Below are 23,639 nucleotides of genomic sequence, written 5' to 3' on the forward strand. Positions count from 1 at the left end.
GCATTTTTCTCCCTACGATCTTCCTTAGAGTGAGACCTTCCTTCCATTGGATGAGCATTTGGCGATTTCACGATTCTCCAAAAAGCTTTTATTGGATTGTGTGGCAAAAGACCAATAATTTTGATGTGCTTAGGAGGAAAATGTGTCATGTGGTGAATTTGTGCATTTTGTGTCATCTAATTACTCATTCATCCATTGTTCAAAGGCTAGGGAGGTTTGGAGAGATGTTATTAATTGGTTTGGCATTGCTTGGGGTACCCTTCGATCTTTCCAGCATCTTCCTCAAGGTGGCATTGTTGGTCTCTTGTGGGGAAGGGTTTTATTTTATGGAGTTTGTTTCCTTTTGTCCTTGCTTGAGTTATGGATGGAAAAGAACCAAGGAACCTTTGAGGATAACTGGAGTAAGAAAAATCGACTAACTTAGGAGGTAAAAGAGTTTGATTGTTGGGTGGAAGATGGCGAGGTGCATACCTTCTCCCAACACACTAAGGCTTAAGTTTGATGGCTCGTCTTCAGTGGGAGATGGGGGAGATTGCAGTGGGAGATGGGGGAGATTGCATTGTTATTCTGGGAACCTGTGGGCATGCTGGATTCGAACGTGGCAGAGGTGCATGTTGTTATTGAGGTTTAACGCCATCTCTTGGGCAAATTGGAAAGTCCCAGTTGTTGGAGATTAGAGCATTTTATCAATGACTTGTATTACCATTGAGTTGGAAATGAGTTTCCTCTTCTTTCATCCCTAGGAGCTATAATGACTTGGCGAACACCAACTTGGCGAACACCCTTGCGAGAAGTGGGGTTCAGAGAGATGTATTATTTGTGGGGCAACCTTTGCACCCCTTGTTATTTCTGTTTTTACCTTTGTAAACTGTTTCGATTTCAGAAGAAACAATAAAAAGAATCCATGTGTTAACCTATTAACCTCTAATCAACGGGTTATATGACCTTAAAAAAAAATAACGGGTTATATGACCTTTTTATTGGAAATGAGTTTCCTTCTTTTTTTTTCCCGTTCCCAGGAGCTATAATGATTTGGCAGACTCACTTGCTAGAAGTGGGGTTCACGACCTTTGCACCCCTTGTAATTTCTGTTTTTCTCTTCTTAAACTGTTTCTGTTTCAGAAGAAAGCAGAGGGCAACAATAAACAAAAACAAAAGTACTGTTATTCTATTTTGAAGTTGTTTGGCTCAGTTATAGAACACATAATGACCACTGATACTTCACAAATTGACTAGAAGCTGTTGATTGTTTTTGCAGAGATTGGGGGAGAGTCATCTGAGGATGGATCAAAATGGGGCCATGTGAGGAAAGGAACTTGTTGTGTCTGCTGTGACAGCCAAATTGATGCTTTGTTGTACAGGTTAGCATATTTGCTCCGCGACCTATAGAGAACAAGGAACACCCAAAATATAACTGATTTACTGGCATTTTTATCTGGTCTCTATTCTTTTCATGTGTGCAGATGTGGCCACATGTGCACTTGTTCTAAATGTGCAAATGAGTTGGTTCGAGGTGGAGGCAAGTGTCCATTGTGCCGTGCTCCTATTGTCGAGGTGATCCGTGCTTATTCCATACTGTAAATAAAAACAACGGAAAAGAGAAAAAAGAGAACATTGAAGATGTTGGAGGACTGCTCATTTCCAGGTTCTCATCTCTCTTTTCACAGATATATTGTTGTTGCCTCTTTTGTTCTTGATTATTTATGAAACATTAGTGTATGTTTAGAAGAACAACTGGCAAATGACACTTCTGATTCATCATTCAGTCTCAATAAATTTTTTAACACAAGATCCTTTCTTTATCTTCATCTGAAATTATATTAGTAATCACCTTTTGATCATTAGGCAAAGAGATGGTCCTGTATTTGATTCCTTCTACTAATTGAAGAGGAAGGTCTTATGACTGATTTGATGATCTCTGGCAATCCAAATTGAGTTGATAAATAAGCCCTTCCAGCGGATGGTTAGGATCGACATGATGTTTCTTTTGAATGTTTTCGAGTGCTACTCATTTTAGTTCTCCTCTATTTAATCCTTCATTTGAAGGAAGTGATCTACCTGTAGGGGTCATTGCCCAAATGTTAAATGGACAGAATTTGGGCACAGTAGTTGGATCCGAACTGTCCATTGGATCCACATCAAGTTCTTTTAGTATCGTGACCTAGGCATAGCCACAAAATCCTCCACAAAATCCGTCCAAGATCCGACTAGAGGCCCCCAATTTATGAAAATACTCATTTGCTAGGCAATTTTGCGGAAATCCATTTTTGGCATTAGAGAACAACACGAATAAGACAAAATCTGGTAAAAAGTGAGCCTCTGTGGCTGTTCCTTCAGCGAAATTCCCAGCAAATCTCCCTAGGCAAGATGGCAAACGACATTTTGATTAGAGGAGTGTCACCTTATGTGAATTAAATAAATGAATTAGACAAGTTCAGCTCCTCTTTTGCAGGAGAGAAGTGTGACCTCGTCTGAATTAAATGGATAAGACAAATTCAGCTTAGGTGGCTTTTCTCCTGAAAAAGAAGCACCATAAAATGTCTGAGAACCCTGTGATCGCCATTGATGGGGCTTGGACAAAGGCTCTATCTGGTCTGTCTAGTCTCAACTGCTTTCTTGGTGAGGAGAGTTAGCTCCTCCAATGCCTTGTCTTCAAAGAAGGGGGTCTTAAATTTCATTCCTTGCGTATGACCAAGGTTTTAAATTTCATCTGAAATTCGAAACCGAAATAGGTGAAATGTACTGAAATTTCAGCCAAATTTGGTCAATTTCGGCAAAATTTGGAAAACAATATTATTTTTTGGTTCCTTTCCCAAATTTCAGCCGGAATTTCGGCCCAAAAAATTAAAATTTTGTGTCTTTACCAAATTTCGGGATTTCGGCTGAATTTTTGCTTTCGGCTAGGTCCGAAATTACCCTTGAAACTGAAATTTAAAACCTTGCTTATGACTTGAGTAAGGGGGTTTGGCCAAATGGTTAAGGGATCTTGGTCCCTTAATGAATGGGCTTGAGTGCCCATTTGTAATTGTTTATGGGCTTCCCATTGTGGGGAACTGTTAAGGCCCAATTGTGAATTACTTGAATTGGAGGCCCATGAAGGCCCAATTTCAAGTTCTTTGTTGTTTATGTCCAATGGCCCTATTGGGCACTGTCATTCTAGATAGCTGGATTCTTGCAATTTGCTGGTCATGCAAGAAGGGCAAAGTTTCCATCTTTTGTGTGGAATGACGTCTTGTACATGGGCCTTATTGATGGTACCCTAGTAGAATTCATCCTTAAAAGCTAGCCGTTAAGAGGAGGGTACCTAAATCCTTACAAGCTCTTCAACATCTTCACTTTTCCAATGTACGATTCATTGGCGACAACTAGGGCTGCAAATGAACCGAGCCGGATCAAGAACATGTTTGGGTTTGGCTCATGAAAAGTCAAATAAACAAGCCGAACTCGAGCTTTGTATAGTTCGGCTTGGACAAGCTCGTGAACTTTTTGCGCTAAGTTCATAAAGCTGAGCTTTAAAGCTCGGATTATGCCTAAAAAATGGTCTTTGATGTCGAGCTCACGCTTCAAATATGCGCTAGAGTTTAAAGCTGGTTTCTCATTGGTCGTTGCTATGTGGGCCCCAAACTTAAGTCTTCCACGGAAAAAATAGAATCGCAAGAGGAGAAAAATGAGGCGATTCTTGTTTTATCTATGAAACCCTAGGTGGAGATAAAAGAGGCAATTTTTCTTTCCACAGAGGAGAAAAAATAAGCGATCTGAAGCTAGGGTTTCGACTTCATCTTCCCGTGGATCAAGCTAGGGTTTCAAATTACCTTCTGCTTAATCTGCCCGTGGATCAAGGTCTTCCCATCTTCTCATCTTCTAGGGTTTCGTTTTTTTATTTCAGAATCTAGGGTTTGTTTCATCTTCCTACAGAGAGAGCTTGAAAACCATGGTTTTCTTTCTTGTATTTCAGAATCATGGTTTGTTTTTTTGTGAAATTTACCCTAAAAGAACATCAATTTATGCTTCTATATAGGAAGATGAAACAAACCCTATCTTCATTTTACAGGAACATTTACAGGAAGATGAAACCTAGCTTCATTTTACAGGAAGATGAAAAAAAAATCAATTTCATAGGAACATCAATTTCTGCTCTAGCTTCATTAAAAGAACATCAATTTCTTCATTTTACACGAAGATGAAACCCTAGCTAAACCCGAACCCAACCAAGCTCGAGCCTGGCTTGGCTCGACTCATTAAAGCTCGGCTCGGGCTGGTTCGTTTACTAAACGAGCCGAGCCGAGTTCGAGCTTCGTTGAATTTTGGAGAGCAGAACACGAGCCCAAAAAACAAAAACTCGTCACGAGCCGACCCTCAAACTAAGCGAGCCGAGCACAAACACCCCAATGTTCGGCTCGGCTCGGCTCGTTTGCAGCCCTAGCGACAACTAAAAGTATGACGGCTATAGAATATGCACGAGAAACTAAAAAATAAGAGGTTTTTGCAAAAGAAGTCTTCTACTTTGCTTTCGTTGCAAAAAGAGTCTCTAGTCTGACAATTTGCAAATACAGGCATTACGTTTGAGTGAATTTTGCAAATCAGGTCATGCCATCAATACCCATGGTAGATTTGTTGTTTTTTTGTACTCATAAAAGACCAAAATGTTCTTACATGTATAGGATGGGGCCCATCATTTTGCCTCATGTTTTGATGGGTTAGGTCCTACGATATCCATCTGACCCCAAGTGATGGTATGGGGCCTACAATTTTGCACCTTATCTTATGATGGTGTGGGTTCATTTTTTTAAACCTGTGCATGGCATGGTCCAAGAATGCTAGTATATATAGAAATGATATTCCCACACCCCTATTCAAAGCTGATCATTTACAATGGGTATTTTGGCCTTTTTAGGAGGAAATTTTTGCCTTTTCACACCCATGTTGAAAATTTAATTTCTTTTTTATTTTTCACAATAAAAGAGAGAATGTAGTTGGGACTTTTTTTTTTTTTTTTTGATTGGTAAGATAGGGTTAGGCAGGACCCCAACCAGATATCATAAATGGAAAAAGATTACAAAGTTAGGGGGGCTCGAAGGCCACACCACAGGGAACAAACTCCGTTGGAATTACATATAAGCACCCATCAGCGATGGTGGGGCTACAAAAGAGGGGGCAATCCACAGCCTGGAAGAGACAAAAGAAAATGAACAATACCCAGTGAACAAAAGAAGCTAAATTCTTCATTTCCTAGTATAAATTTTACCCGAGGAGTCCTCGGAAGCGCTTGCGACTAGATCCTGTGGCAAGCAGTGTAGGGGGATGTCCTCTCCTTTCATCGGACTGTCATGATTTGATATGAAATCTGCACCTCTGATTGCTTCTCCCCATGTGTGGGATATCTTCCATTGAGAAAGAGATTGAAGCTGTTCTTTTATCCTATGAAGGATATGTTTTCTTCTCCAGGGGCAATTGGAATGACCTTTTATAATGATGTCTGCAAGGAGGGAAACGGATTCTATCCATAGATTTGAAATGTTCTTCTTCTGAGCCAGAACTAATCCTTTGTAGGAGGCGTCAAATTCCAGTTCCTGAATAGTAGCTGGAGGGCAAACAAGAGGAAGATTACAACCGAAGGTAGGATTTTCCGGAAAAATCCTCGGAGAGAATCACAGAAAGATCAAAAGGCAAGACGTTAAGAGGGATCGGGTTCCCTTTACATAAATGTAGACACCCCATTTTGTTTTGTTTTAATCAACAAATAAATTAGTGTGTTAAATCCATGTGAGAACCCCCTCTATCATTGATTTATATGTTTTAGGTCATTAATATCTTGATCTGACTTTACGGATCATCAATCGGGACAAAATAAGCTAGGGTCACTTCATAGCCCGGACCCTGATTCCATTCCGAGACCCGATTTCCGTAAATCGTTAGATCAATGGCAGATCATGACCTGGGTCTAACCATCCAAAACCACCTAACCTCTCCTCTCATCCTAACCATTCAAACCTCACCTAACCTCACCTAACCTCTCCTCCCATCATAACCATCCAAACCTCACCTAACCTCACCTAACCTCACCTAACATCACCTAACCTCACCTAACCTTACCTAACCTCACCTAACCTCACCTAACCTCCTATCCCATTCTCCTATAAATACCCTCTCATCTTACCAAAGAAAAGGAGGAAAAAAAAGAAAAGAGGAGAGAACCCCTCTCTTAGAAAATTCAAGCCCTCTCTCTAGACCAAATCCCTCTTCTCCATAAGTTTGCATGGAATATCGTCTACAAAAAGGTATGTCTTTTGGAATTTTATTTTCTTTTCTTTATTTGTAGGATTGAGTGTTGTTTTGCGTATATTTTGGTTGATGTCATGTTTAATTTTGTACTAGTTTGGCCTTGGTCATGTTCTCACTTATGCTAAATATAATTAATGTGTTAGGGTCATTAGAACCTATTTGCAATGGGATGTTGAAATCATTGGCTTGTTAGGGAATTTAGATTTCTTTTGGGAAAACAATTCATTAAAAATTTTGAACATTTACAAGAAAGAAAACTTGAATTTTACATGAATTATCAAAACCCATTTAATTTGGCTTACAAAACCTCCATCTTTCAATTGATAACAACAGCCCCCACTCAATCTCAAGAACCCAATATCCATACCCCACCTTGCCAAGTAGATAAAAACAACCCCTTTTTCAAACATCCCATTTGAATCTAATCTCAGGCCCATTCAAGCCATTTTTCATATTCACCGTCTTTTAATCACTAAAAAAATAAGAACTATCAAAAGAAAACATGGGGGTGCCAATATCATTCCCGTCATAGTGCTAGCTGTTAGACTTTAAACAGATTTTTCGACCTCTAATCAACAGAATCGTGGGAAATGGTTAACTACAAAGTCGTAGATATTTTCGTGCCGTTTCCAACGAGTATTCGTGCTAGATCAGACAGCGAGCGGTTAAAAAGTTAAGTCCAAAATGGTTGCGGCACACCTTTAGGCATTTCCAGTTTAATGTTGCTGTCCTTTTGTTTGCAACACAAATTCGAACCTCTAAATCACAGATTTACAAACAATGGAGAACTACAAAGTTGTAGCCCTATAAAAGATCTTTCCAACGCATGTTTGTACGTTGAATTTGGCCAAGCGGTTAAAGAGTTACGACAGTTTTAGTGGGCTGCATTTGTCAGATCTTTTAATGGTCAATGGTTTGTCGAATTTGTGCAATTGTCAAAACTTGGTTGTGTTAACGTCATTTTCCAAACCAAAATCGAAAGACATTAATCTAAAGTACATCCAACCTAAAATTAACAAAACTAAAATTCACCCATTTAAAATCCACTGATAAAAATCCGTTAAAAGCCATTAACCAAAAGACCACTAAAAATTTCAAATGAAACTAAAACCTTCTAAATAAACAACTTTAAAAGCTACCAAACACACTAAATACCTTCAGATAATAAAAGCTTCAAGAAAACTCTAAAAGTTTCCACAAACCCAAAAGAATTCGAGATTCCCAAGAGCCGGTGGATTCAAAATTCCTTTAGGAACCCTTAGAGCCCAATTTAGGAACACTGGTGTCGTGTCGTGTCGTGTCCTAAGTTTTAGGGAGTCTTAGGTTTTAGGGAGTCCTAGAGTCAGGAGTCCGGCCTCATCACGGACGCTTGCTATGTATAGCAACCGTGCCATAGGTCTAGTTACACTAGTCACCCAATCTTTCCCTAGGACAAGCCTAGTAAACTAGGATGTAAGGCAAACCTGCATTAGTCTAAGGGACCATTTGCATTTAGATGAGAATCATATAGCATCTTAGATGAAATCCTAAGATAATAAAATCTTCAACTTGAATTAAATAACTTCTCCTAAAACTGTTGAAACAGTCAATCCCGTCTAGGTCGGTGTCTTAGTTGAGTTAGGCATATGTAACTTAGCTTAGGTGCACCGAACTACGTCGACTCTGATCCCAGTGAGGCTTGGGTACGTAGGCAGCTTGGATGTCTGATGGCATACCACCCGCGAGTCGGCACCACAAACAAATTGTGGTGTTTTGTATATTAATTTTCTTGTAAATGCTTAATCAAATCACTTAGGACTTTCCATGAAATTAGAATTTTAGGAGAACTTTCACATAGATTGAATCCAGACAAATTAATAAATCAAGATACACATTTAGGATTCACATTGAAATTAGATCATAGGATGCATGTCACTTAGTTCGCACATTAACATAGAGTTGAATGAGCCATTTAAAATAAATTTAAAAGAGTTAGCTTTTGGAATCGAAGACCGATTATCGGGCAAGAATGGTGCATGTGGTGGATAACTCCCCATACCTTCCATTCTCGTAACCAGGTAGCGAGTCTAGATTTCTGGTTAATTACGGGTCCTAGATCCCACATCTAGGTGGCGACTCTGTCAGTCTCTTTCGTGTGGAATTCGGATTGCCTTAGTGATCCCAAGTTCACAGGAAAGATTAATTCAAATCAATAATAAAATGCACACGCCAATCGCGTGGATACGAGAGACCAAGAGAGAGAGAGCGGCGGCTCGCGCCCCACACCCCTCTCGCGGGATCAGGGTACCACAATAAACAGTTGCTTTTTGAGAGGTAATCAGCAGCTCTATTACCCTCTCTCCAAATGTGAGAAATTTTCCAAGATTCCAATCTATTGAGAACGATGAGAAGGTTCTCTAATGCGGGAATTTGCTTCCAAGGGCAAGGCCATTCTTTTCTAATTATATTCACTGCCTGGAGGGAATCTGATTCAATCCATAGCTTTGGATTGGCGGCTTTGTCAAGCAAATGGACTCCTTGGATGATTGCTTCTAATTCAAGGTCTGAAATGGGCCCACGATTGACATCAATGGAAAACATAAAACGGGCATCTCCACTGCTGCCTCTGAGAATGCCTCCGATGGAAGCGGAATCACTGGACAGCGAGGCATCAGTATTAAGCTTGACTTCGTAGGGCTGCGGGGGAATCCAGACACAATATTTAAGCGCTGAGGCAGAACGAAATAGAGAAAGGTTCCATATCCGGGCTATCCGGGCATTATCTTCATTATGATCATCATCCAGCTTCAGGAATATAGCTCGGTTTCTTGCAGCACAAATAATTCTGTTAAGAATAATTCTTTTATGGGTTTTTACCTGGTTGTGAAGTCTGCTATTTCGTTCGGACCAGATAAAGAAGATAGAAGCAGTGAAAAGGAGTCTTGCGAGGATGCTCGACTGACCTTTGAGATTAAATTTTCGACGAATCGATAGCTCCTCCTCCCCCACTGAATTCTTCTGCTTTTTCCTATCTGAGATATTCTTGAGAATCGTCCTCCATATCCAAGCCGAGAAGGAACAGGAGAAGAAGAGATGGTTAACACTCTCAGTCTCGCAGCTACAAAGGAGACAAGATTTATCAACTGAGGGACCAAGGAAATGGAGGTTATCTTTGGTGGAAAGATGGTTTTGAATGGCCAACCAAGCAGAGAAACTGAATTTTGGGATATGGCCCGGGAACCAAATGGAGGAGACCCAACAGGGGGGCGGATCTTTTACTCTAACAGCATTCCAAACACTTTTAAACGAGCAAATACCATCTGGTTGAGGTTTCCAAATGGGATACGAAGGAGATAAAGATGAAAAAAGCCCAGAATTTAAAATTGGTTTCAACTTCTGGAAGAGAGGGAGCTCAAGGATTTCATCCCAAAGATAACCTCCAGCACATGGAAGGTGTGGGACTTGGGAGACAACACCAGCACAGCACATGGAAGGTGTGGGTGTTCCACTTCCACACGAAATAAATGATCGTGCGGGGAAATTACGTAAGGTCACTTGGAAGGTCTTAAAGGACTTGGGAACCCTCCCCTTAAGAGCTAGCTTTTAAGGGGAGATTACGTAACCATCAATCAAGCTTGGAATGAGAGATCTTACCCTTACTACCACCAAAAAGTAATGACATCTTTAGTATAATTAAAACCCATGTTTAAAATTTGGGATTTGCTAGCATCCATCGCAGAAGGCATTTCGCGGATGGTCTGTTACATCTGACAGCAACCACCTCATGAATAGAGACAAAATCTGCTGAAAAGTGAGCCTGCGTGGCTGCTATCAGATGCAACAGACCATCTACGTAATACCTTCTGCGATGGACACTAGCAAATCGCTTTCTTTTTTATTAGGAAAGACAATGTAGTTAAAAGAACACCAACACAACAAATCCATGGAAGATTATGTATACATAGATCAAGCTTGGTATGAGAGATTTTACCCGTAACAATACCCAAATAAAAATAGAGATAACCTCACTAATATGATCAGACCCATGATAAAAATCTAATTTCTTTTTTATTTTCCAGAGACAATGAAGTTGGGGGACAACACCAGTACAACACATTGAAGGTGTAGGGGGTTCCACACGAAATTAATGATTCCGTGTGGGAAAAGCAAAACGGATGTAGAAGGGCTTGGGAACCCTCCCCTTAAGTGCTACCATTTAAGAGTGAGTTCTACCGGGGTCCCAACAGAAGCCAACAAAAGGAGATTTATGTAACCATCAATCAAGCTTGGAAGAAAGGAGATTATGTAACCATCAATCAAGCTTGGAATGAGAGATCTTAGCCTTACTACCACCAAAAAAGGGTGACATAATTACTATAATTAAAACCCAAGTTTGAAAATTTGGGATTTGGTAGCGTCCATCGCAGAAGGCATTCCGCGTATGGTCTGTTGCATCTAACAATGTAGTTAAGAGAACAACAACACAACAAATCCATAGGAGATTATGTAACCATAGATCAAGCTTGGTATGAGAGATCTTACCCATAATAATACCCAAATAAAAAAAAGAGTTAACCTCACTAATATGATCAGACCCATGATAAAAATCTAGTTTCTTTTTATTTTTCATAATAGAAGAGACAAAGTAGTTAGGAGCCAACACCAACACCACACATCAAAGGGACATCAATTATGAAATTATTAATCAAGCTTAATGTGAAACTCATGTCTCCTTCTTGTCTTCCTCGAGCTCGAAAGCGGAGACAGGGAAGCTCCTTGACAAGCCTGTGGGGGTCCTGAATGTGATCTTTCCAGTGGGCGGGTCGTCAACGTTAATCTCACTTAAGGTTAGCCAAACCAAGAGCTCCTTGGTCTTCACCCCTGTGAGCTTCTTGATCTTAAACTTCTCAACATAGGCAGTCACCTCAGTGGCATAAGTCACAGGCTTCCCAATCTTTTTAAAGGTATGCTCTTTCTTCTTCTTTTGCTTGAGCCAAACAAAACCAGTTTCTTTCACATATCCACACTCTATGATGTCTTCTAACGGAAGAAGTCCTCTAGGCAAGCCTACTTCTTGGAGCAGGAGCTTGGATTTCTCTTTGCCAAGCTCATCACCATAATAGACCTCAGCATTGGCCTTGAGCTCTTCTGTAATAACAGGCATCTTTTCTTGTGAAGTGTGTGATGTGGCGTAACAATGGGGAGACGTTGATATAGGGTGTAAACTATAAATTTGCCCATGCTTTTTGGAGAAACTACCAAAATACCCTATGTGCAGAATTTCATTGGTCAAAAGTTTAATTGACTAAAACTCCTAAGATCTTGGCATGATTATAAATAAGCTACTGATATTAGCACACGACCATGTTTTGATAACTGCACTAACTCACTTTGGTATTTTAGCAATTTCCATAAGCAAGAAGGGGCATTGAAGCCCTTCTATATTGTTTTAAATGGTCTTGTTGGAAATAAATGTCAAAATAAATGGGAGCAGCAGAAATAGAAATGCACCAATGGAGAAATGACACGTGTCATAGAGTTAGGTTGTGTCATTACGTATAAAGCTAGAGTCCTTTTTATTTAAAATCATGCCTGTTAGGGTACAAGGAGGAGACTTGGCTCGGTCTCCAATGTCTCTGCTGCCATTTCCATATACATGAAAGCCCATGTGGAAAAATCTCATAAAAGCACAGAAGGATATTTGGGTCTTTCTGAGGAGTAAAAAAAAAAAAAAATCTACCACGGGTAATTTGGTCACAAATTAATGGAATGACTTGATTTGCAAAATTCAGTTTGCAAATTATCAAACTAGGAGACTCTTTTTACAAATAAAACAAAGTAAAAGACTTCTTTTGCAACACCCCCCACCCCCACCCCCACCCCCCCACCCTCCCGCGGCACGAACGGACTTGATTTGATCACCAATTTTCTATGCGAATGCTTGATCTCCTGCTTGTGTTGAACGATTTCAAAACACTGACCTTTTTTAGGGGACAGATCCCACCGGAGCCATAGTTAAATCGACTCTTCATAGGGCGATTGTCATTGCTTATGAACCTGGACTTGGGTGATCTTTCCATGCCCAGGATGAAGCTTGGGTGAAACTAAGTGGAGGTCCGAACCAACTAATGTTGAAAAACCGAAGGATGAGTTGTGGTTAGGGATGAAATACCACTCGAACCTAGAGCTAGCTGGTTCTCCTCGAAATGCCCCCTCCCCCCACAAAAAAAAAGAAAAGAAAAAAATAAAAATAAAAATAAAAATAAAATAATATATATATATATATATTATTCATGTCTTCCTATGGTGCTCTAATACCTTGGTTTCGATTTTACTGATATGTAATCCATTGAAAACCAAAATCAGAAGCAATTCAATAGAAAATCAGACTTACCTGTAGCCATTTATTTCCAAGTTTTCCGTGAAATTTTTGGTCTTCTCTTCCTTTGCATCAGCATTGGATAATGGAATTACCATTCTTGGACATGGAGGCAACTCTCTTAATGTTTTTAATAGATGGAATAAGCTTCCATCAATCTTATTTCTTCGCAAGAATAGTTGTTGCTATTCACACATTTCTGAAGGTCTCAACTTAGCTAGTTGCCAAGTATAAATCAGTGAACTTCCAAAGCTGAAAACGGCAAGTCGCCAAGGATCTTATGGACCTGGAACACCTCGTTATTTCAGTATAGAAGGTAACATAGCATCCTTACTACTTATTCACTTCTGCACACCCCTTGAAGTTGGAGAATGTGGATCACTCCCAACTTGTCAACATGCAAAGAAAAATTTCTTTGCTAGTAGCTTTTGTCAGAAAATCTAGTAATTTTTCTTCATTTCGTATGTATTGTCTTGATGATGCCTCATACACCTTTTATCTAAGAAATGATTATCTACTCTATACATTTACTAATCAATAGGTTCACAGAAATATAAAGGAAAATGATATATTTGCCCCGTTTTTTACTTGAGACAGCTCCATCTAGAGTAAAAGAGCAGTCGTAAATACACTAGGGGGCTGTCCCAAGTAAAAAAATGGATGCCTCTCTCTCTCTCTCTCTCTCTCTCTCTCTCTCTCTATATATATATATATATATATATATATATATATATATATATATATATATATATATAGGGATTTGCTAGCATCCATCGCATAGGGCATTTCGCAGATGGTCTGTTGCATCTGACAACATCCACCTCGAGATTGAAGACAAAATCTGGTGAAAAGTGAGCTTATATATATATGGGATTTGCTAGGGTCCATCGCAAAAGGCATTTTGTGGCTGGTCGTCGCATGTCAGACCAGCCACCGTGTGAATGAAGACAACAACTTTTGTCTCCATTCATGAGGTGGCTGGTCTGATGTGCGACAGACCAACCACGAAATGCCTTCTGCGATGGACGCTAGACAACAACTTTGGTCTCCTTTATAGAGCTCTAGCTCAGAAACCTCGCCCTAATATATATATATGGCTTCTCTGACATGCAATAGACCATCTGCGAAATATATATTCCCAATATAAAATGTTCTTCATCCCAGTTTACAATCTGCAGCTTCATAGAATCAATTTATATATTTATAAATAAACAAATTCCCTAGCAATTGTATAAACTACTTCACAATAAGATTTTTATCTTTACTTTGAATTACAAAATATGGTCTTTGGTTTTCTAGGAAACGAAATTCGTAGCAATAACCCATAGTCAATCATCCATCAGTTTTTTAGCCTATCCAATATGCATCGATATATCTTGAGTCAGGCGAGAGCTATCTAAAATATATATATATGTTACCCTTACCTAGATTGAATTTACCTTTCTAACAAGTAAATTATGACAAGATAATTTGGGGCTTCTACAAAAATTAAGTAGTGATGCTACATATTTCACGTGTGAGGCCGTATCAAAGAATTAACCATATTTCTTAACCCATGGCTTCATTCAATTAGGAACCACATGGGTCATTTCCCAAGATTCAAAATTTTTAAAGAACATCTAGTGAATAATCCTCTCTGGAAGAATCCCGTCGTCCCATGCGGCAATTTCTATGAGAAAAAATTTGAGTAACCTTCATCTTCTATTGAATCTTTAATCATAATTATCATTTACTTTATATATAATAATTAGTAATTACATTTTAATCAAACATGTAAGTTGAAATTTACGACGTGCTTGGAATGTGTAAAGAGAAGAAACGTAGAAAGGAAGAAAAAGCGAAGAATAGAGACTTTCAAGAACACAAATTGAGGGGTTTTCACTGTTTCCAAGAATGGCAAGCATACTATTATGTGACTACAATGCAATATACTCAACATTCGCCCTTGAACAAGGCATGCATATAAATATACATATACATATACATATACGCAACAAGAATCACAATCATCGGCGATAGACGAAACCGTCGCCAAAAGGTCAAAATCTGTTTTTAAAACACTTAGGTGATGGAAAACCATCCGTCGCATAACCGGGCCATCACTAAAGGGTTATAACGACAGTTGGCGCGACGGTCACCCATCCATCTTATTTTATTTTGTAAAAGCACAATGGATAGTTTTGTTGACGAAGTGATTTTTATTTTTTTAAATAAAATTTATCTTTTATCCTGACAAAAAATTATGTTGCTAATAGGTCATCATCGTTATATACCATTTATAGCAACGAATATTTCCATCGCACATTGAAGACTTTTTTTTTTTTTTAAATAAAAATATTTTGGGTTTTAGCGACGATTGCTTTTCTTGCAAATGGTTAATCTTGTGATGGTTATAATCAATCGCTATATTTTTGTTTAAATTTATATATATATATATATATATATATATATTTAGCAATGGTTAAAAACCATTGCTAAATATATTTAAAAAAGAAGAAGAGAGAAATGATACTTTTGACCCCTTTTCTTCCCCGGGCCACCCCTTTTAGTTAAAAAAGTAGGGTGCAACTCGGGTCGGGCAGGTCGGGTTTTCCAAAACCATACCCTACCCGAGAATTATCTCGGGTCGGATCAGGTCTAATTTTTTAAAGGAAAACCAGAGATTCCTAAACCCGACCCTACCCGAGATAGTTTCTCGGGTTGGGTCGGGTCGGGTTTTAATTTTTTAGCGTAGGATAGTGACTAATTTTAAAGATTGTAGAAAAAATAAATAAATCTTTACACCAAAAATTCCTCAATTTATGTCATCAAGTGCATAACTTTAAGAAGGACACTATATTTTCACATAACAGACATGATCACCTCAATCAAAACAATTGTATCAATATCTTGGGAAATAATTTTCTATGTTATTAAAGAGATATTTAAGAAAGTCACAGTGCACTCATATGAGTCGGATCGGATTTTGGGTTTCGGGTTTTTTTGTTCTTTATACCCGGCCCTACCCAAGATTGAGTCGGGTTTTCCAATTTAAAACCCGACCCTACCCAAGACCCATGATTTCTAAACCCGACCCATGCTATTTTAAGGTCGGGTCAATGCGGGTCGGGTAAAACCCGACCCAAGTTGCAACCCTAGTAAAAAGTGGTCATAAATACACTAGAGGGGTAGCCAACGGTAGAGAAGGGGGCAAATATATCACTTCCTCAAAAATAATCGCATAAATAAAGGGCAGTGATAAATCGATTCCCAAATATCTTAGATAGACTCCTATGTGTCTTTCTCTCTCCTCTGGGTTAGAGAGAGAAAGAGGAGAGAGATAGACACATGGGGGGGGGGGGGGTGATTTAAGATATATGGGAGTCGATTTATCACTCCCCTAAATAAAATGTGACATTATATAAAATAAAATTGTTCTGTTACAAAAAGTTACATCATAGTTCTTCATTGTTCTATTACAATAATTTTCATCACACTGTTCTCCTAATCTATATGCAGGAATCTCCTTCATCTGCTTTATAATTATGATGAGAAGAGGAGTTCTACCCAACAGAGTCCCATCTACTTTTTGTACGTGAGGAGCTTGTTTCCTAACTAACAGAGTCCCAACTACTTTTTGTACGTGAGACCTGGTTGATGATGCAATCTCAAAATTAATTTGAAGAGCTGCCTCTAGAACACTTCAACCGCCTTCTGTTCCACTTGCTCCAAGAGTACTGTGGGCATTTTTGCCTTTTAACGAGGTAATTTTTGCCTTTTCACACCCATTTTGAAAATCTAATTTCTTTTTAATTTTCCATAAGAAGAGAGTCAATGTAGTTGGAGACAACACCCACACAGCACATTGAAGGTGTGGGGGGTTCCACACGAAATGAACGATACCGTGTGGGAAAAGTGAAATGGATCTAGAAGGGCTTAGAAGGACTTGGCCGGGAACCCTCCCCTTAAGAAGCTTTTAAGGGTGACTTCTATGCGGGTCCCAACAAGAAGGGAGATTATGTAACCATCAATCAAAGCTTGGAATGAGAGAATACTACGACAGAAAACGAGCGACATCATTATTACAATGAAAACCCATGTTGAAAATTTCGAATTTGCTAGCATCCATGGCAAAAGGCATTTCATTGATGGTCTGTTGCATCTGAGTGCAGCCACCTCGTGAATGGAGACAAAATCTGCTGAAAAGTGAGCCGGAGCGGCTGCTGTCAGATGCAACAGCCTATCTTTTTTTTTATATATTATTAACAGGAGAGAAAATGTAGTTAAGAGAACACCAACACAACAAATCCATGGGAGATAATGTAACCATAGATCAAGCTTGGTATGAGAGATCTTACCCATAATAATACCCTAATAAAAAGAGTTAACCTCACTAATATGATCAGACCCATGATACCTATAAAAATAAAATGATCAGACCCATGATAAAAATCTAATTTCTTTTTATTTTTCATAATAGAAGAGACAAAGTAGTTAGGAGCCAACACCAACACCACACATCAAAGGGAGATCAATTATGAAATCATTAGTGAAGCTTAATGTCAAACTCATGTCTCCTTCTTGTCTTCCTCGAGCTCGAAAGCGGAGACAGGGAAGCTCCTTGACAAGCCTGTGGGGGTCCTGAATGTGATCTTTCCGGTGGGCGGGTCGTCAACGTTAATCTCACTTAAGGTTAGCCAAACCAAGAGCTCCTTGGTCTTCACCCCTGTGAGCTTCTTGATCTTAAACTTCTCAACATAGGCAGTCACCTCAGTAGCATAAGTCACAGGCTTCCCAATCTTTTTAAAGGCATGCTCTTTCTTCTTCTTTTGCTTGAGCCAAACAAAACCAGTTTCTTTCACATATCCACACTCTATGATGTCTTCTAACGGAAGAAGTCCTCTAGGCAAGCCTACTTCTTGGAGCAAAAGCTTGGATTTCTCTTTGCCAAGCTTATCACCATAATAGACCTCAGCATTGGCCTTGAGCTCTTCTGTAATAACAGGCATCTTTTCTTGTGAAGTGTGTGATGTGGCGTAACAATGGGGAGGGGTTGATATAGGGAGTAAACTATAAATTTGCCCATGCTTTTTGGGAGAAACTACCAAAATAATCTATGTGCAGAATTTCATTGGTAAAAAGTTTAATTGACTAAAACTCCTAAGATCTTGGCATGAATATAAACAAGCTACTGATATTAGCACACGACCATGTTTTGATAACTGCACTAACTCACTTTGGTATTTTAGCAATTTCCATAAGCAAGAAGGGGCATTGAAGCCCTTCTATATTGTTTTAAATGGTCTTGTTGGAAATAAATGGGAGCAGCAGAAATAGAAATGCACCAATGGAGAAATGACACGTGTCATAGAGTTAGGTTGTGTCATTACGTATAAAGCTAGAGTCCTTTTCATTTAAAATCATGCCTGTTAGGGTACAAGGAGGAGACTTGACTCGGTCTCCAATGTCTCTGCTCCCATTTCCATATACATGAAAGGCCATGTGGAAAAATCTCATAAAAGCGCAAAAGGATATTTGGGTCTTTTTGAGGAGTAAAAAATAAAATAAAATCTACCACGGGTAATTTGGTCACAAATTAATTGAATGACTTGATTTGCCGGAGCAGTAGTGAAAGCGAGTTTTCATAGGGCGATTGTCACTGCTTATGGACCCGGACCTAGGTGATCTATCCATGACCAGGATGAAGCTTGGGTTAAACTAAGTGGAGGTCCGAACCGACTAATGTTGAAAAATCGCAGGATGAGTTGTGGTTAGGAGTGAAATAACACTCGAACCCAGAGCTAGCTGGTTATCCCGGAAATGCGCCCACCCCAAAACATTTTCATGTCTTCCTATGGTGCTCTAATACCTTGGTTTCGATTCTACTGATATGTATCCATTCAAAACCAAAATCAAAAGCAATTCAATAGAAAATCAGACTTACCTGTAGCCATTGATTTCCGAGACAACTCTCTTAATGTTTTAATAGATGGAATAAGCTTCCATCAATCTTATTTCTTCGCAAGAATAGTTGTTGCTATTCACACATTTCTGAAGTTCTCAACTTAGCGAGTTGCCAAGTATAAATCAGTGAACTGCCAATGCTGAAAATGGCAAGTCGCCAAGGATCTTATGGACCTTGAACACCTTGTTATTTCAGTATAGAAGGTAACATAGCATCCTTACTACTTATTCACTTCTGCACACCCCTTGAAGTTGGAGAATGTGGATCACTCTCAACTTGTCAACATGCAAAGAAAAATTTATTTGCTAGTAGCTTTTGTCAGAAAATCTAGTAATTTTTCTTCATTTCGTATGTATTGTCTCGATGATGCCTCATAGACCTTTTATCTAAGAAAATGATTGTCTACTCTATACATTTACTAATCAATAGGTTCACAGAAATATATAGGAAAACGATATATTTGCCTCGGTTTTTACTTGAGACAGCTCCATCTAGAGTAAAAGAGCAGTCGTAAATACACTAGGGGCTGTCCCAAGTAAAAAAAATGGATGCCTCTCTCTCTCTCTCTCTTATATATATATATATATATATATATAGAGGAAAGTGTCTCTAGTCTCTCCCCTAGATAAGCTTATCTACTCCTCCCTTTAAAAAAACACAGTGGGCCCACGCTGTTTGGATGATCCAAAGCATTCATTTGATAGGTCCTAACATAGATAGGGTGTGCCCAAAAAATCAGCACCAAAGGGTCATCCTAGAACTTCATTTTGTGGGGCACACCGTGTCCAAAATGGATGCATATGAACGCACGTTTATATGTGTCCATTCTGGGTACCACAAGGCCCCACAAAACGAAGTTCTAGGATGACCCTTTGGTGCTGATTTTTTGGGCACACCCTATCTATGTTAGGACCTATCAAATGAATGCTTTGGATCATCCAAACAGCGTGGGCCCACTGTGTTTTTTTAAAGGGAGGAGTAGATAAGCTTATCTAGGGGAGAGACTAGAGACACTTTCCTCATATATATATATATATATATATATATATATATATATATATATATATATATATATATATATATATATATATATAAGGAAAATGATTGTGAGCTTAAAGCTCATATAGCTTATATGAGCTTGAGGGCCCAAACACATGGGTCCCACATTTTTTGTGGTGATCCAAACCATTCATTTGCAAGGCCCCATCATAGATAGGGTGTGTACCAAAAACCAGCTCCATTGGATTATCCTATCCCCTCTAAAAGCGGAGGGCAAAAATGGGCAGATTTGTGGCAAATGGTGTCTGTCCATCTTGCCCTCTACTTTTGGATGGGTTAGGATGATCCTATGGAGCCGATTTTTTGTACACACCCTATCTATGTAAGGGCCTTTCAAATAAATGGTTTGGATCATCCTAACAATGTGGGCCCACATGTGTTTGGGCCCTTAAGCTCATATAAGCTATATGAGCTTCAAGCTCATAATCATTTTCCTCATGTATATATATATATATATATATATATATATATATAGAGAGAGAGAGAGAGAGAGAGAGAGAGAGAGAGAGAGAGAGAGAGAGAGAGAGAGAGAACGGTTCCTACACATATGTGTAGAGAGTTCTCTACACACTAGCCTAAAATACAGTGGGGGCCCACATTGTTTGGGTGATCCAAGCCATCCATTTTAAAGGCTCTCACATAGATAGGGTGTCTACAAAAAATCAGATCCATTGGATCATCCCAACCCTACGATTTGTGGAGGTAAAATGGATGTCTTTAAACCTTCACAAATTAGTCCATTTTTTGCCTCCACAGTTCGAATGGTTACGATGATCCTATGGATCTGATTTTTTGTGGACACCCTATCTATGTAAGGGCCTTAAAAATGAATGGTTTGGATCACTCAAATAATGTGGCCCCCACTATATTTTAAGCTAGTGTGTAGATAACTTATCTACACATATGTGTAGGAACCGTTTTCTGATATATATATATATATATAGAGGAAAATGATTGTACGCTCGAGTGTACCTAACCTTAGGTACGCTCGAGTGCCAAATCACATGGGTCCCACATTTTTTTTGGTCATCTAAACCATTCATTTGCAAGGCCCCATCATAGATAGGGTGTGTACCAAAAATCAGCACCATCGAATCATCCGAACCCCTCCAAAATTGGAGGGCAAAATGGGCAGATTTGTGGACAAACAGTGTCTGTCCATTTTGACCACAAATGGATGGGTTAGGATGATCCTATGGAGCTAATTTTTGGTATGCACCCTATCTATGATGGGGCCTTGCAAATGAATGGTTTAGATGACCAAAAAAATTGTGGGATCCATGTGATTTGGCACTCGAGCGTACAATCCTTTTCCTCTCTCTCTCTCTCTCTCTCTCTATATATATATATATATATATATATATAGAGAGAGAGAGAGAGAGAGAGAGAGAGAGAGAGAGGATTGTACGCTCGACAGTACCTAAAGTTAGGTACGGTAGAGTGCCAAATCACATGGGTCCCCCATTTTTGGTGGGCATCTAAACCATTCATTTGCAAGGCCCCATCATAGATAGGGTGCATACCAAAAATCAGCACCATTGAATCATCCTAACCCCTCCAAAACTGGAGGCCAAAATGGGCAGATTTGTGGACAAACACTGTCTGTCCATTTTGGCCTCCACAAATGGATGTGTTAGGATGATCCTATGGAGCTGATTTTTGGTATGCACCCTATCTATGATGGGGCCTTGCAAATGAATGGTTTAGATGCTCACCAAAAATGTGGGACCCATGTGATTTGGCACTCCACCGTACCTAACTTTAGGTACGGTCGAGCGTACAATCTTATTCCTCATATATATATATATATATATATATATATATATATATAGGTCCATCGCAAAAGGCATTTTGTGGCTGGCCTGTCGCATGTCAAACCAACCACCATGTGAATGAAGACAACAACTTTTGTCTCCATTCATGAGGTGGCTGGTCTGATGTGCGATAGACCAACTGTGAAATGCCTTATGCGATGGACGCTAGACAACAACTTTTGTCTCCTTTATAGAGCTCTAGCTCAGGCTGAGCTAGAGCTCATATGAGAAAAGTGAAGCTACACACTCGTGTAGCTAACTTAGCTACACCGACCGCTTATAATACAGTGGGCCCACATTGTTTGGGTGATCCAAACCATTCATTTGATAGGCCCTCACATTGATAGGGTGTGCCCAAAAAATCAGCTCCATAGGATCATCCCAACCCTTCAAACTATGGAGGCAAAAATGGACAGATTTGTGAAGGTTTTTACACGTCCATTTTTGCCTCCGCAAATCGTAGGGTTGGGATGATCCTATGGAGCTGGTTTTTTGGGCACAACCTATCTATGTCAGGGCCCCTCAAATGAATGATTTGCATCACCCAAACAATGTGGGGCCCACTGTATTTTAAGCACGAGTGTGTGGCTAAGTTAGCTAGATGAGTGTGTAGCTACACTTTTCTCATATATATATATATATATATATGAGAGAACATTTCCTACACACTTGTGTAGGTAAGTTACCTACACACTACCTTAAAATACAGTGGGGGCCCACATTGTTTGGGTGATCCAAACCATTCATTTGAATGATCCTCACATAGATAGGGTATCCACAAAAAATCAGATCCATAGGATCATCCTAACCATTCAAACTATGGAGGCAAAAAATGGACTAATTTGTGAAGGTTTATACACGTCCATTTTACCTCCACAAATCGTAGGGTTGGGATGATCCTATGGATCTGATTTTTTGTGGACACCCTATCTATGTGAGGACCATTCAAATGAATTGTTTGGATCACCCAAACAATGTGGGCCCCCACTGTATTTTAAGGTAGTGTGTAGGTAACTTACCTACACAAGTGTGTAGGAAATGTTCTCTCTCTCTTGCTCTCTCTTTCTCTCTCTCTCTCTCTCTCTATATATATATATATATATATATATATATATATATATATATATGGCTTCTCTAATATGCAACAGACCATCTGCAAAATATATATTCCCAATATAAAATGTTCTTCATCCCAGTTTACAATCAGCAGCTTCATAACATCAATTTATATTTTTATAATCAACAAATTCCCTAGCAATTGTATAAACTTCTTATCTTTACTTTGAACCTCAAAATATGGTTTTTGGTTTTCTAGGAGATGAAATTCGTAGCAATAACCCATAGTCAATCATCCATCATAATATTAGCCTATCCAATATGCATCTATATATCTTTAGTCAGGCGAGAGCTATCTAAAAAATATATCTTACCCTTACCTAGATTGAATTTACCTTTATAACAAGTAAATTATGACAAGATAATTTGGGGCTTCTACAAAAATTAAGTAGTGATGCTACATATTTCACGTGTGAGGCCGTATCAAAGAATTAACCATATTTCTTAACCCATGGCTTCATTCAATTAGGAACCAAATGGATCATTTCCCAAGATTCAAAATTTTTAAAGAAAGAAAAGAATTGCTTTAGCTTCTACTACCTTCAGAATATGGAAGGAGCGAAATAGCAGACAATTTGAAAACAAATCTCTTCATAAAACTGTTGTCCTGAAAATGATCTTAAGAGATATCAAAGACAGAATTAACAGGCTCCAAATTCAAGATGAATATTCAGAGGCTAAGATGAACATAGCGGAGACCATTGGCTACAGATTCAATGCAGTGCAGACTGCTCCCCAATACTGTTCCTGGATTCCTCCAGACCAGGGTGAATTTAAGCTCAACTCTGATGCTTCTTTGGACAGCGAGGAGGTTTAGGAGTGCTTATCAGAGACGAAAAAGGCATGCTGATCTCTATGTTTTCAACAAACACTGCAAAAAAAGAGAGATCTATGAGCTGGAGATTATGGCCATTCAGAGAGGAATTTCGCTTGCTGTTCATTCAGGCATCAGTAAGCTTTGGATTGAATCAGACTCGAGCTTTGTTGTTGATATCATCAAAGGTAAGTCCAAAATCCCTTGGAAATTACAGGACATCACTGATCAGATTCGAAATGATCTCGCGAG

General features: G+C 39.1%; 1 protein-coding gene and 2 long non-coding RNA genes across 3 annotated transcripts in view; 2 read left to right on the plus strand and 1 right to left on the minus strand.

Moving 5' to 3' along the window:
- Positions 1-775: 775 nt before the first annotated feature.
- Positions 776-1,789, plus strand: LOC143854791 (uncharacterized). The gene is made up of 2 exons (XR_013237588.1): positions 776-1,361; positions 1,464-1,789. It is a non-coding gene; the product is annotated as an uncharacterized LOC143854791 (long non-coding RNA).
- A 4,084-nt stretch (positions 1,790-5,873) lies between these two features.
- LOC143855150 (uncharacterized) overlaps positions 5,874-23,639 on the plus strand; it is a 47,851-nt gene continuing 30,085 nt past the window's right edge. The window contains exon 1 of the long non-coding RNA XR_013237711.1: positions 5,874-6,278. This is a non-coding gene — a long non-coding RNA (uncharacterized LOC143855150). The remainder of the gene's footprint in view (positions 6,279-23,639) is intronic.
- On the minus strand, positions 10,860-11,455 carry LOC143854649 (uncharacterized). Its single transcript, XM_077364709.1, has one exon. The coding sequence runs from the start codon at positions 11,423-11,425 to the stop codon at positions 10,985-10,987; it is 441 nt and encodes a 146-aa protein (XP_077220824.1). The 5' UTR covers positions 11,426-11,455; the 3' UTR covers positions 10,860-10,984.

The sequence above is a fragment of the Tasmannia lanceolata genome, unplaced genomic scaffold (genome assembly GCF_043159265.1).
Source record: "Tasmannia lanceolata isolate RefF3 unplaced genomic scaffold, GAP_Taslan_0.1 ptg000020l, whole genome shotgun sequence".
Classification (NCBI taxonomy): Eukaryota; Viridiplantae; Streptophyta; class Magnoliopsida; order Canellales; family Winteraceae; genus Tasmannia; species Tasmannia lanceolata.

What these genes read in the sequence shown, in the direction of transcription:
- LOC143854649 (XM_077364709.1), bottom strand. Translation starts at nt 11,425, where the DNA reads ATGCCTGTTATTACAGAAGAGCTCAAGGCCAATGCTGAGGTCTATTAT.